General features: G+C 51.8%; 1 protein-coding gene across 1 annotated transcript in view; it reads right to left on the bottom strand.

The window, feature by feature from the left end:
- SLIT3 (slit guidance ligand 3) overlaps positions 1 to 14,391 on the bottom strand; it is a 609,828-nt gene that overhangs the window by 84,725 nt on the left and 510,712 nt on the right. Inside the window, exons 15-16 of the mRNA XM_060008410.1 lie at positions 4,686 to 4,836; positions 3,429 to 3,503 (exon numbers count right to left, since the gene is read on the bottom strand). Coding sequence (XP_059864393.1) covers positions 3,429 to 3,503; positions 4,686 to 4,836 — 226 coding nt within the window. The remainder of the gene's footprint in view (positions 1 to 3,428; positions 3,504 to 4,685; positions 4,837 to 14,391) is intronic.

Raw genomic sequence — 14,391 nt, 5'->3', positions numbered from 1 at the left:
CTAGATCGCTAGTGGGAAGCAGCCGCATAGCACAGGGAGATCAGCTGGGTGCTTTGTGACCACCTAGAGGGGTGGGATAGGCAGGGTGGGAGGGAGACGCAAGAGGGAGGAGATATGGGGATATATGTATAGGTATAACTGATTCACTTTGTTATAAAGCAGAAACTAACACACCATTGTAAAGCAATTATACTCCAATAAAGATGGTAAAAAACAAAAAGAAAAAAACACAACCACAACCACCAAATCCACCCTTGGGATTTGATTTTGGCTAGAGGGGTGCTAGGTTTCAGCTTCTGCTTGAGATGCTCCTTCAGTGTAAGAAGTGATCTGAAAGTTGGCCCGAGAGAGGCCGTGACCCCACTCTGAGTGGGAGGTCACTTGAAAAGCTACCTTGAGTTACCACAGTCCTAATAACCTTTGTGGGGAACAGCTCACACCTCTTTTTGCATCCCTTAGTGATACTTATGAAATCTCATTATTCCCACATGACAGGAAGGGGCACAGAGGTTCAGAACAGTCTGGAAAGGCACCGCAGAGTCCAAACTCCTGGCCGTGTGTCCACTCCCCTCTGCCTCCGTGCCCTGTCGGGGTGCTGCCGTCCAGACTGTAACCTTAGGGCCCTGGCTCCACAGTCCCTGAGGAAGCTGAGCAGCCTCGGTCACAGGCACTGCTGGCCTTAACCACCCTGATGGGCAGAATTCCCGCTGACCCATCACCTCATGGGAGTGTAGGGGTGGTGACGGGTCCTGGCAAATAAGGACTGTTTACTTAAAAAGTCTGCCCTATTGGGACACGTGCTTGGCTGGCTGGCACCATGTGTACCTGGATTTAGGCACACACACGTGCACACACGTGCGCTTACTGCCTTCAGGTGGTGCGTGCGCTCCCCAGCTACTCTGCACCGTCACCACTCCTGGCTTGACTTTTAAACTTGCGCAGGTTACTTCCTGTGTTTCAGCTTCCTCATTTGTAAGATGAAGCAATCTCAAAGCTGTTTTGTTTTTCTTGGTGAGGGGTAGTTGCCTGAATATCAGCAGAGTCTGGCGCACAAAGTAAAGTGTTTAGTGACTGTTTGTCGCCATTATTATTATCGCTGCCTTGCACCCATTCCCTTTCCACAGTGGGTCCTGAAGGCATTTGAGTTTGTAACTCCTGTTTTCAATGTCTAGCCATCTGCTCTGGGTCACTTGACCCAGATAGATGTCCTCTTTCTGTCTTCCAGCATCTTCTCACTGCGGTCCCATGGACAGAGGCCATGTCTTTCCCCTTATCTCTTATACTTACTTCTGGTCCTCATCACACCTTACAAGGAAGGTGGACTTGTTTCTATTGTGAAAGGCCCAGAAAGGCTAAGGGCATTCCTAGGGTCACACAGCAGGCGTGGGGCAGAGCTGAACTCAGAACAAATGCCGGCCTGCCTGTTCTTCTGCCATACCTGGATTTCCAGCTGCTCCCGTGAAGGGAATATCTGACAGCTCTGACCTTCCTTCCAGCATGGCAGACGCTGGGAGGAACTTAGTGACATCTGCCCCTTTTCGCGAGGACTCGGCCTACATTTTGCCACAGTCCCCACCACTCCCTTTTGTGGCTTGGATGCTGAGGCTGCGAGTTGGCTGCGACTCATCATTGCATTTGTGCTGTTGTTTTTGTTGGTGTATAGAAACAGTTCTTTGTACTCAGGTCCCTGTCAAAACTAGGAAGATGAAAGACTCAGAGTGCTTGAGTTTCACCTAAGATGGGAGAGCGCATATTTCTTCATGGAAGCAAAGACTTCCACGATCCTGTTTACATGCCTATTTCCATGTGCATGTAAATTTGTTTTGAGATTAAAAAAAAGTAAGCATTTTTGGGGGTTGAATTTAAAAAGCAGGTGATAGGTGATGTCTGTGCTGGGTTCCTGAAGCTAGAGGTGGGCTTGACCACTCGGACAGCCATGAACCTCACCAGGACCCACGTGTGTCCTCCCTCTGCTGCCCCCTCAGTTACAGTGCTCTCCACTGCTCTCAGTTACAGAGTTGTCCCTGAGGTCGTGGCCAAGGTGGCAACTGTGGGCAGGGAGGGAATAGCACTGATGCGATCCAGGTGCTGCCCAGGGCAGGGGAAGGTCTCTCTCCTTCTTGCCTGCAAGGGACTGATGGGTGGAAGAGTGGAGAGCCAAATAAAATAAGGGTTACGGTTAATTCTCATTATTCATCGTGGTTAAGCTCTACGAAGTCACTGGGCAAGATGAATTAGTGAATGCTGAACCACTGCTCCTAGGGGAGCCTCTGGTCACCCTTTTCATTAACCGATCGATACCTAACCTTGTTTGATGCATGTTTCTGTTTAAAGACATCTTACTGAATATATATTGTTGATTTATTTACATTGCGCTCACAGCCAACAGCACTGTAACTCTTGCCTGAACAAAGCTTACGTAACACGTATTTTCTCCGTAAGGCACATCACAGCCTTCCTGTGCTTAGGATCACTAGACAGCCCTCCAGTGCTATGCTATGGGGCCATTTTAAACAGTGAAATCACCCACAAAAGCACAAACATGCAAAAAAAGAAATGTGGCACTATATATATTGTGGATTGGACACTTGTTTACAGTCTGGGAGCTGAAACAAGAAATCAGAACGTGGCCTTGTTTGATTTCAGCTGGGGACATGCATGTAGGAGGACTCAAATTTTTGGCTGCCCTGTCTATGTATATGAATGACCATGAAAGCACTGTGCGTATTGATTCTGAGATTACACATAAATGTTAGTGAGTAAGCGAATCAGCAAATACAGGGTCTATGAATAATGAGGCTTGACCGTTTTCCTTTGTTCCAGAGGCAGACTCAAACTCTGGGGCTGGGACATGTGGAGGATGGGGTGGGAGTGGGGAGCAGGGTCAAGGAGAAGGGAATTAGATGGCAAAGAGCCCCCTGTCCATGCTGGTACCTCTGCTGGCACACCTGGGAAGGGAAGGGGAGGGGGAAGCAAGGCCAGCTGTGCACCAGCGTGCTTACAGATGAAGGAGGTGAGGCAGCTGTGGTGTCTCTGCTCCAGTGTGTCTCAACCATGTGGAGGCCTTTAGGGTCCATCTAAAAACAGACCTTCTGACTGTTACCTCATAAAAATTACTAAGTGATGTGATGTGCACCCTAGATCCCCATGTCCCATTGCTGGTCCTCACCTGAGTCCCTCCGACCACCCACTGGGGTAGACTTTGGGTGTGGGGTGGAGGATGGGGGTGAGCAAGGATGGGGTGAGGGTCAGGGATGGTGCAAAATGTGTGCTCTGCCTCTGCATGGTCCCGCCTTAGTGTCTTGCTTCCCAGGACGTGCCCATAGCGGGGTCAGGAGGAGACTGGGAGGGGCTGCAGTGGAGGGAGAGGGAGCCGCCCGTGCCCTGGTGTTCTGCTCCGGTCTGCCAAATTCCTGAGACTGACTTACATTTTCCGCAGGTTGGGCAACTTCTTGAAGATACCAGTGGCCTCTAGAACAGATATCTCATTGTCGTTCAGTCGGCTACATGGGAAGCAAGCAGATGAGGCGGTGGGTGAGCTGTGGATGGGGCACCTCCCCCATTGGTCCCCCATCCCCCCGTGGCTTCAGCTGAATTGCCACCTGGACCTCACTCAGTCCAGGTCAATAGCACCATAGAAACCCTCCGTGTACCCCATCAGCATGGGGGGCCCAGCAGCAAGAGGAGGGGTGTGAGAAGGGGCCAGAAAGGAGAGGAAGACCCTCTGCCGAAGGCGGATTCAACTTTTTGAACGCTCAGCACTTAACAGTCAAGTGCCAATGATTTGCCTTCATTTTGTAGGGGTACCAATGACCACTTAAACCCCCAGGGAGGTTTCCGCAGGTTCTTCCAACTCTCCAAGCCACTCAGGTCTTTCCTGACCACATCCCTCTGCTAAGGACAGCTCAGGGACTCCACGCCCAACATTCATGTAAGCTCAGGGAGAGCAGGAGAGAGTCAAAGATAATAATAATAATAAATAAAGACCACCGTCATTTATGCAGGGCTTAGTCCATGCCAGGATTCAAGATAAAGTCTGTGCTCGCATCCTCTTACCTAATCTTTGTAACCCCCGTAGGAGGTAGGTATTAACACCTCTATTCTATAGCTCAGAATCTGATGCTTAGATCTGAGAAGGAACTTGCCCAACCTCAGGAAAACTGGAGACGACAGGAGTCAGGCCCAGATCCGTCACCCCTGCCCCCCACCCCATGCTGTAACTCTGAGCTCTGCCACTTCTGGATAAACCAACATGCCTCTTTATTAGCATGGATAACCAGAGGCTCCGATATACCTGATCGTTCTAGCTGTTTTTACACTTTAGGACAATCATTTATGCGCTATCCATCTTTCCGGTTATGTTGTAAGCTTCCTAAGGGCTACGAGGGGTGGTCTGCTTAGTTCATCATGGAAAAGGGTGGGCCTGGCACAGTGCCTGGCTCGCAGCGGGTGTTCGGAAAATCTTTGTATCAATAGAATGAATGAGCTGTCTGTATTTGTGAGCAAGCTGTCCCCCGCGGATGCCTGGGGGAGTCTGCCCTCGTCCTGGGACGCACGGGACACCAAGGAACACCCAGGTGACTGAGCTGGGAGGGGGCCACCTCTAGGAGCCCACACCCACCCTGGCTGGCTGAGGGAGACTGGGCGTGGGGACGTGCAGGGGCTCCCGCCTGGGCAGCACTCACAGGTCGGTGACGTATTCGGGGAGGTGGCTTGGGACACGGGCCAGCTTCTGGTTGGAGCAGTCCACGATGGTGCCCTCGCAGCGGCACCTGTCCGGGCACACGAGGTCCATGAAGCACTCGCTGCTGAACCTGCTGCGGTAATCCTCCGAGCCTGGGGGGCGCCAAAGAGGGGGCGTCAGTGGCAGCCGGTCCGGCATGGGGCGAGGTTGTGGGCACTGGAGATGGGGAGACACGGGGCAGGGGGATGGCCCAGTGACAGAGGCAGCATTGCCCTCATTTTTTGGCCACCTTGCTCTGCCTTCCCCGCACCCCAGCCTCCAGTCTGCTTGCTCTCCCTTTGGTCTTTGTCATTCATCACTTTCCATCTAATGCCACAAGCTCCGTGGGCTCTTAAGTTTCTGTGGGTCATGGACCTTTTTGAGGTCCCTGTACAGAATTTGGTCTACGATTTACGGGGGGTACTTAGTCCATGATGTCCATGATCCATGGGCCCTCTGAATATTCATGAAAATCCAAATGAAGAGATTTTGATGGGGTTTTGATGGGAGCTACGCCAGGGGTGGGAATGAGGTCAGGGAAGAGGGTCATACACTGAGTTGTCTTCAGGGACAAAGCAGGTAATGAAACGATAAAGGGGGCCCAGCACATGGCCATCAATACCCTTGACACCCGGTTTCATGATTGGGAAGCAATCAGGAGGGTTGGGGTCCTGGGGAATTGAAGCCCACTGCCTTAACATTTGGGATTTTGGCTCAGGGTCGCCTGATACTTCTTTTAAAAAAATACTGGTGATGAATGCAAATGTAAAACACTGTAAAGACAAGTACAACTCTTGCGAGGGTTAGATGTACCTGCTGCCTTTGAGAGGAAGCTCTGTTTAACTACAGTGAAAAGCCAGTTCCAATGAGCTAAAGGGAGTTGGAGCTAAGATTAATGTTTGAAATCGAATTTTTCTGGAGGTTACGTACACAGTGATGGTAACAGGGCCAATGATGCGCCGTCCTGAGAGATGCCCCGAGGAGCTGCTTTAATGATCAGAAATGATCCCCTGGCACCTGGGCGAACCTCTGTGAGACCACAAACCTTGCCCGAAATAAAAGGGAAGCTCTGGTTCTCCTATCAGACACGAGCTAGTTGATGGGGGTCGGGTCTCTTTTATTTTCACCCTCAGCGGTTCCTCGGCACAATGCCGGGCACGAGAGCTCGGCTCACATCTGTCCAGTGCATAAATGGGGTGTCCTTAGCACATAAATTGTTCCATACATGCGTATTTCTGCAGTGTTGCAGAGAACGTGAAGGTCATTTGTTTGCCTGGCTAGTTGAGGTGGACCTTGGCCATCTTATGTGCATTAGGAGCAGAACGGGGCATCTGCAGTACAGAGGTTTTAGCAATAGAAGGCGTGGATTTGCCCAGGCTTTGCCACTTACTAGCCTCAATCTCTCCACGTGTAAAACGGGAATCACATACATTGCCCCTATCTCACAGGGGCTGTGAAGATTTGAGGAAGATCAAGGTGGTGGAGAGCCTCTGGAAAAGGGTCAAGAGTTGTACAGATGTTTGTGATTCAATTTTTGGGGGCACCTGGTGGAACACTTGGCATGTCAGAAGCCGTTAAAACATCGGCGTAGTGAGTGACGATAGCTGATGTGTACTGAGCGTGGATCACAAGCAGGGCACTGTTCTTTGAACTTCAAATGGGTGAGCCCATTAAACCTTCACAACACTCTGAGGCTATTATGACTCCATGTTATCGATGAGGAAACTGAGGCCTGCAGGTCACTCAGGACGTGGTAGAGAAACGAACCCAGGCAGGCTGCTGCCAGGGCCCATGTGACTAATACTTTGCTTTACTGCAGATGTGCTTTTGGACAAAACCTTAATCCCAGACCTAGGAATGATCATAAAGTCAAGTTGGTGGAGGTGAACTGAATGGCATTTTCCCTCAGTGGGCTGCAGGGAGACAGGAAGCAGATGTCTCCACTGCCCTCTTGGTTTCTCACTCCTCACGTTTTCTCCCCGTGGTAATGCCTGATTGGGGATGGACTCGGTGGGTCTCTGATTCTGAAGTGACATCATCCACCTAAAACAGAAGGTCAAGGCCTGGACCTGTCTCTTTCCCCCTTTGCTCCTTCCCCATTCCCCTCCTCCATCTCACTTTCCACCCGCAGGCTTGTGTGAGCAAAATCCAAGCAGGTATCCCAGGTGTTCTGGGCGGCTCCCTGGTCCAGTGCGTTATGCAAATCCCTTGCCCTTGGCTTGTCAGCATCCGTCCCACTGAATGACTCTGACCTGGGCTGTTTCCGGCCCCCCACCGCCGACGCATCAGCGTGCTGAGTCCTGGATGAATTTCATCGCGCAAACCCTGCTAGATAACAACCCTCTCTCATTCCCCACGGCGGTTCCCCACGGTGACGGTGTGAAGGGGCTTTTCGTACATATGCACGTATTTTTCCTTTGAGAAGGCGTCTAGGATGGGATCCTTGCAAAGCGGAGGAACCCTGAGTGATCAAAGCCAGAAAGACAGGAGGGAGCACAGTTTGCTCGCTAACACGATGAGCCTGAAGACGTGCACCGGCTGGGCTGCGGCTGGGGACAGCCGCCGATTAAATGCGTTTTCGTTTCAATCAAGGTGAGAGCGTCTGTAGTTAGCAGGAATCGCTCTCTGTAGTATACTTAGATTATAACTGGCCGACCTGTGCAATGGAGCCGCTGACCCATTTTAATGAAATGATTTTGCAATTAGATTCGATGGACTAATGTGTTCTTTCCAACATTTTTCCCCCTGCTGTTTTGGTTATTGCCCTGGTTTGTAATAACGAGGGGGTCGGAGTTTGGTATTTTATATGAGTGGGGCCAGAAATGTTAATACGGCGTACGTACAACACTGAAAGAGTGCGTTCCCCAGTCGGAGCCAGCCTGAGATGCCAGGCTCCATCACTTCATATTTCATTACCCAAACTACTCAGGGTTTCTCGGAGCCATTTGTTATGCCTAATGCTCATAACTACCCCAAAGTATTTTTAACTTTTCCAGAGCTTTAAAAGTCAATTTCAATCTCAATGCATATTTGTCACTGCCAGAAATACTTAGTAGGAGAGAAGTAACTGAAATAGGCCGTTGCTTCTTCTCTTTAGGGGAGTTCAGACAGGAGAGATCTTGGAGGATTTGAACAAGGGCCATAAAACTAGACGCCGGCTGAAATGGGTCTTGGGAGAGCTGACGTCACCTGGCATCTCCCCTGCTCCTGCCCCCGTAGCCCTCCTCCTCCTTGGTGGGCAGCTCAGAACGACGACACTTGGGACGTGAGCACAGAGAAACTTCAATAGACCAGGGGAGTGGAAATCCACAGCAATGCGGTTTTATTATGAATCCCTGCCCTGCCGCCACTTCCCAGGAGAGGATGTATGTAATGTTTGGATGGTCAGGGGCTTGGGGCAGGTGGGGAGTCAAAGCTCCCATCCTTTGGATGGACTTGGCTGCAGAGGCCAGCGCTGGGCCCAGGATGGCTGCTGTCACTAGCAGTCTGCATTTTGCATCATCCTCTGGGCAACCAGTTTGTTTAATGGAAGTCACAGATGCACGGTTATCAGAGCACCAAGGACCTGCCAACGCACGTGTCCAGAGTTCTCCTCTTCTACCTCCAATACCCCTAAGGTGGGCGGGATGAAAGAAGGAGGAAAGGAGCAGAAAGAGGAACTGCGGGGGGAGTAGGAGGCCTGCCGGGGCTCTTCAGCTTGAAAGGACAAGCAAAGGTTATAGGTCATGAATGGAATCAAGAGAACATTGCTAGGTTCACAGTTATCCACTCGTCGGCAAAGGCCAGGTGACCAGACACCAGTTGGCTGGAAAACACCAATTGTTTACCAGGAGTTTGGAGACTGGTTGGGCAGGCAGCTGTCCTAGTAAGTTCTCCCTGTCAGAGTCTAACATGAATGCAGCTATCTGCCTGGAAGCAGAGGGAAATGGCCATGGCCTGCAGCCGGTCACTGCCTGGTCACAGCCAGCTGCCGGAGGACCAGGGAGGCACCCGTGGAAGGGCACCCTGTGGACCCGCTCCCGAAGGCCTGGCCCTGGCACGGTGGCGGCAGTGCCGAGGAATTCAGAACGCCCTCTCTTTTCAGAGGGAAAGAAAATTTCTCTAGGCCCGAGGACTTGTTCTGTACCAAATGGGTCTTGGTATATTCATGCTGGAGGGGAGGAGCCATGTAAACAGGGATGCTTGCTCAAGTCTTTTCCTATTAACAGAAGGAAGTTTGAAAGGGAGTGTTATTTTTTTCAACTCCCTATCGAGTCAAGTCAAGGTCTTTCTGATTTCATAACTCAAGGCCAGGGGCCTGTCCGCAGCTGGGAAAGCTGAGGAGTACAGTCGTAAAGGGCAGCCATGCTGGAGTCCAGTGACCCTGGGCAAGTTAGCTGGCCTCTCTGAGCCTCGATGTTCTCATCTGCAGAATGGGACTTATAGGGTTGTTGTGAAAATTAAACAAGGTAATGATGTAAACTAGCTCAGCACCCGGTCTATAGTAAGCACGTGAGAAAAGAATTCAGAGAGGTAAACAGGACTTTCCATTCCTCAGCAATGGCTGGGGCCCTGGCTCTGAGGGGTAACCCGAGAGAGAGGAGACAGTGAGAGTCACACATCGCCATGGAAGCCCAGAGCCCGGCTCCTGGCTCAAGCCAGGGCCCTCTCTCACATGGGACAGCACACACATTCCACGGCATGAACCAACAGCACAATCTTCCGGTGACACTGGGTCTAGGATTTATCAAGAAATAAGCAGCACGGGAGGTGCCGAGACGCCCCTCTCTTTATTATCAGAGGCAGTGGGCTTCCGCACAGACCCCACACGGCATGGAGCTAGCACCGCTGAGGAGCCCAGCACTTTCGCCTCATGTTAGCTGTGCTTGGAAGGTCAAGGAGACAGCTTGGACTTTAGGCTGCACAGGGACCAAAGTACTTGTGAGGAGAGGGGGTCAGTTCCAGAAGGAGCCTCAGGTTACATCCAGTGTCTCAGACTCATGGCAGTTTCATCATTCTCATGCTCACATTAAGTCTTAATGCTTCCAATAAAGACGGTAGGTGGAGGGTGGGTACCAGCAGTGTGAGCTTTGCGTTAACTGCCACGTGGGAAAATGACCTTGGGCTGGGACTCTTCCATGAAACAAAGGGCATACGCCTTGGGCATACGTGCTCTCTTCAAGAAGAAAAACAGTGGTGTCTGAGCTAGACCTAGCTACTTTACCACTTGGCTGGCATCCAGACTAGATTTGGGGGATGGCAACTCCATCTGGGATAGAGACGTGGACGCAGATCTCAGCTTGTCCCCCGTACGCTTCCCCATCCCTATTTCAGCCCAGATCTGCTACCTGGAGTTGGAGGTGCTCTGTGAATCCTTCGAGACTCCCCCCCCCCCACCCTTCGTGAGGCTGGACCGAGAGAGGCGGGCCTGGCGGGTGGTGGGCTGCGGTGCTCCAGGGCAGAGAAGAGGTGTCCAGCGGTGGCGGGCCATGCTGCAGGAGAGCGCGGTGCTTTCCGCGGTGCTTGACAGAACCATGTTCCGTTTCCATCGTTCCACCACATGGTTAGATCAAGCACAAAGGAAAGCCCCGCGGCGACTGGTCAGAGTCAAGGTCAGGAAGCAGCGTCAGAGAGAGGACAGGAGCGCTCAGAGGAAGCAGCGTGGAGAAGCGGAAGCCGGAGCAGGCCCCCACTGAGCGTGATTAGTACCGAGAGCGGGGTTCCACAGGAACACGTCCGGAGACGGGAGCCCTACCGCCCTTCACACCCCGCCCCCGGGGAGACACAGGAGGAAGGGAGAAGAACGGGTGGGAGGCCACTGGACATCCCTACTCAGGAGTATCAGGGTAGAACAGATCCTTCCCAAGGGGAATTATGACCACAAATGTCTGGGATCGTTTCGCAGGCCTGAACTGAGCCTCTGAACCCCATTCAATCACACCGTTAGATGTGCCAAGACGTCCAACTTAGCAGAAGCATCTTCTGCATTCTCTGCTGCCTAGGGCCCATCCCATAGCAGAGTGGTTCCAGGACAGGCTGTTCCCCCGGCGCCTTCAGTAAAGAGACAGGTCATGGTTCCTAGGGGTCTAGCAAAGCTGCAATGCTCTTCTTTAGAAAAAGTCCCTCTGATGCCTCCTCAGTATCCTTCAAGGCCCCCAGAAACCCCTGGCTGACAGATGTTCCTCACAGATCAATCAAGGTATAGTAGAGAAGGGCTGTGACATTGAGAGAAAATCCATGTTCCTAGCAGGGAGAAAGCTGGGGAAGCCCCAGGGCCCTGGGTTTGGGACTGAGAAACCCACAGTCACAATGATCGTGACAAGGAGGTTCTTTCAAACGAAGAAAAGCAAAGAAAGTGGAAGATACCGGGTTCTAGGGTCCTTCCTGACTTCCGCCATGACTGTAAATCATGGAGTGGGCTGGGGAGACCAACAACCGGTTGTTCTTGATGCCATGGGTCCAGGGAGGGTGCCCAGCCTTTACACCCTTATCTGCAAAAGGTCAGCGGCCGTTTTTATGAATTTCCACCCAAGCCATGAAGAGATGTGTGCATCTTGAAGAGACCAGAGTCAGGGCATCTTGAAGAGACCAGACTGGGACCCTCACTGCCCTGCCCTCTGACAGGAGCGACGGGGTCCCCGTTCCTCCACAGTGTGTTTTTGGGGCAAGGTGGTGACAGCATATCGACGTGTATAGGTTATCTGTGACGACTGACTGGTTAGTCCAAGTCACTCCACAGCTCCGGATCTGGCTCCACCTCTTGCTAAGCCCTCCCATCCGACCAGCTAGAGCTGGCCACTATAATTTAGACTCCACTCTGCTTTGAGCGCCTCCGGACAGGCAGGGCTCTGCGAACACTCTGGTTTGGGGATTTCGTATTCAAGTTGGATCAGGTCCTCAGCACCAGTGCAGGGAAAATCCAGCCCTTTCATGCCCCTGTCCCCAAGCTTTAAAATTCCCCTCCTTCTGTTTGGTTTCCTTCAACAGAAAGAAATGGAGGGGGCCAGGAGAAAGTTATCAAGAAACTTCTCAGTATATCAGAAGTCCTGGGTTACACACCTTGTCCTGAAAATACCACTCTATAATCTTAGATAAGACTTCCTGCTGTGTGAACCTCATTTTCTTCCTCTCTAGCATGGACTGGGTAATCTCTGGGGGCTCTAAAGTTTTGTGATTCCCTGAGAGGTGTCTTACTCTTTGCCATCTTTGTACAGATGAGGACAGGGGTTACACCGCTCTGTACTCTTCGCCACTCGTTTCTTCTTGCCAACTGGATCTCCACACACACAGTGGGGGAGGCATGACGGAAGGCAGACAGCATTTTGCAACCGCCGAGGGCTCCCCCGAGGACGGGCTTGGGGTCTCAGGCAGCCAGATGGTGCCTTCTGAGGAGGCCTTAATCTGATGGTCAGATTACCCCAGCCGGCAGCATTCACCTCTAACCCGATCTTGCTGCCCAGGGCAGCGGATACAGCTGATAGAGGCAGACACAGTGCAGCTGGGAAGCCAGATGCCCAGCCTAAGGAGGAGCTCTATGCGTTGCAAGAGCAGCCCTCAAATTGGCTCCTAATTACATCAGCTGTCTTTGCAATGGGAGTGCTTTTAGGGGAAAGTAAAAAGCAGACTTATTATCTGTCAAATCCAGTACGTGTCACCTGCCCCTCCTTCTTTCTTCTTGAGCTTCCTGGAAACACAGAGCTATAGAGATAGGGCTTCTGCAACCCTCAATGCTAAGCAGGTCTGGGCCCCAGTGCCTCTCAAAGCCAAGGCCTTTGGAGTGCACCAGTAGCTAGCTCTCTTGACCTCTCTTGTCTGTAGCTACATAAAATAAGAGCATATAGAATGTTATATGTTAGGATCATCACAGCTCTAACTTTCTCTACCTTTATAGGAATAATCTTTCTGTTTAGTATTGATGTATAAAAATTTTTTTAGAGAGGGTCAGTCAAGAAACCCTGTCCCTTTTCCTTATTTGTGTCTTTTTAAAATGTCAGGAAAATCATTCCTACCCCACATAGGAAAAGAAGCCAGGGTTCCTCCAGTGCAAAGATAGGTAGGTAGTGGCGGATCTAGAGCTAGAGCTAAGCTCTACTGTTTCTAGGTCTACTGGCTGTTTTCCTCTTTCTCCTACTTACTTCTGTCGGTACCCCATCCCCAAACCCAGCCTACCGTCATTCCGAGGCAATGGCTGATCCCTGGGCTGATTCCATCCCCACCCTATGCCCCAGGGCCTTGGCATCAGTCGGGATCTAGAGATCATGATGGGACCACCCCACCACCAGCCTCCAGACTGAGGGATCAGGGTTGGCAGACGGCACCCTGCCCTCCTCGGCCTCTTATCACCCCTCTTCTTGGGCACAACTGCTGTTAGAGGTAATTAACTCAGCCCCAGCCAGACATGGGTAGGAAGAGAGGAGGCAGAAGGAACAAGAGGTGTAAGTCATGAGGAAAGGGCCCCGGGGACAAGACGGTTGTGCCTCAGGACACAGCTCTGGACTGGGAGAGCATTTTCCTCCCTGAGATGCTGCGGCCCCAAGAGGGAACTTAAGGAAAGAGCTCAGGGCCTGAGGTTGGGGGCGGGGCCATGAGGCTGGGGAAGGAAGTCATCCAAGCAGCTGGACCTCCTTCCCCAATGGCCCTTCTCTCCTACATGCCGCGTGGTGTTGAGGAGTGAGCCAGACCTGGGGTCCGAGCCTGCCTTTACCGTTTGCTTGCTGTGACCATGGGGTGCCCCCTCACCTCTGAGCCCTCAGCTCCCTCTGCTGCAGCAAGGGGACCTCACCTGCTCGTCTCACAGGACTATTGGAAAAACCGAGTCAAACTAGAAGCCCTGAGCACAGTGCTCATCGGCGGCAAGGAGCTGCTCTCGTAACTGACATTGTTACTCTGGGGAAGGCAAATTGAGATCAATGTCTCAGACTGCCGCAAAGTCCCCGGGGTCCCTCCAAGCCCTCTCAAGGTATTTGCTTCCGGTGAAAAAAATAAAACAGCTCAGGCTGATCATTCTGGAGGCATGGACTGAAGAATCTGACTTTGAGGTCAAGAACAACGTGAAAGAAGCGGAGGTCTGCCTGCCGGTCTTCTCCCGGCGACTAGGGCCGACACTAGCCTTCTCCCCAGGAAAACCCACCTACACAAGATGCTCCGGGCAGGGAGAGAAGAACAGTTCCTGCTGACACACAGATTGTGAGGGTTGGCTTCACCCCATCTCACTACATCATACTATCAACGTCTCACCATTGGGAGCACAAAGCAGCTTGGTGATTTTTTTCCAGTAGCAAACAACACAAACGATAGTCATTTTTAACTGCCTGTTCATCCAGTTCTTGCGTCATTGAGAGCAAGTTCTCTTTCCAAGATGAGCTGAGAATTCCCCCGCCATTCACCAAGCCCCCTCCCCATTTCATTTCTGGGTGCGGTAGGGAGGAAGGTTCTGGAGAGAGCTTGGGAACTAGAGAGCAAGGCTTTGCTTTCTTTCTGAGCAACACTCTTTGCTGTTCTCTCCATGATCAGAAGGCACCCATCTGGGGTGGAGGAGAGAGCAAAAACGTCTGTGAAACCTAGAATACACTGTGGTCCAAGGGCTGTACCGAAGGTGGCCACAGAGGGGGAGAGGAGGCCCCCAAGGCTCCATGCTTCCTGCAGCCTGGCCTGGGGTATATTTATTTCTCTATCTGCCACTTGGGGAG

The sequence above is a fragment of the Delphinus delphis genome, chromosome 3, assembly GCF_949987515.2.
Source record: "Delphinus delphis chromosome 3, mDelDel1.2, whole genome shotgun sequence".
Lineage (NCBI taxonomy): Eukaryota > Metazoa > Chordata > Mammalia > Artiodactyla > Delphinidae > Delphinus > Delphinus delphis.
The sequence above is the reverse complement of the archived record's forward strand: the minus strand, read 5'-3'. Positions and strand labels throughout refer to the sequence as shown.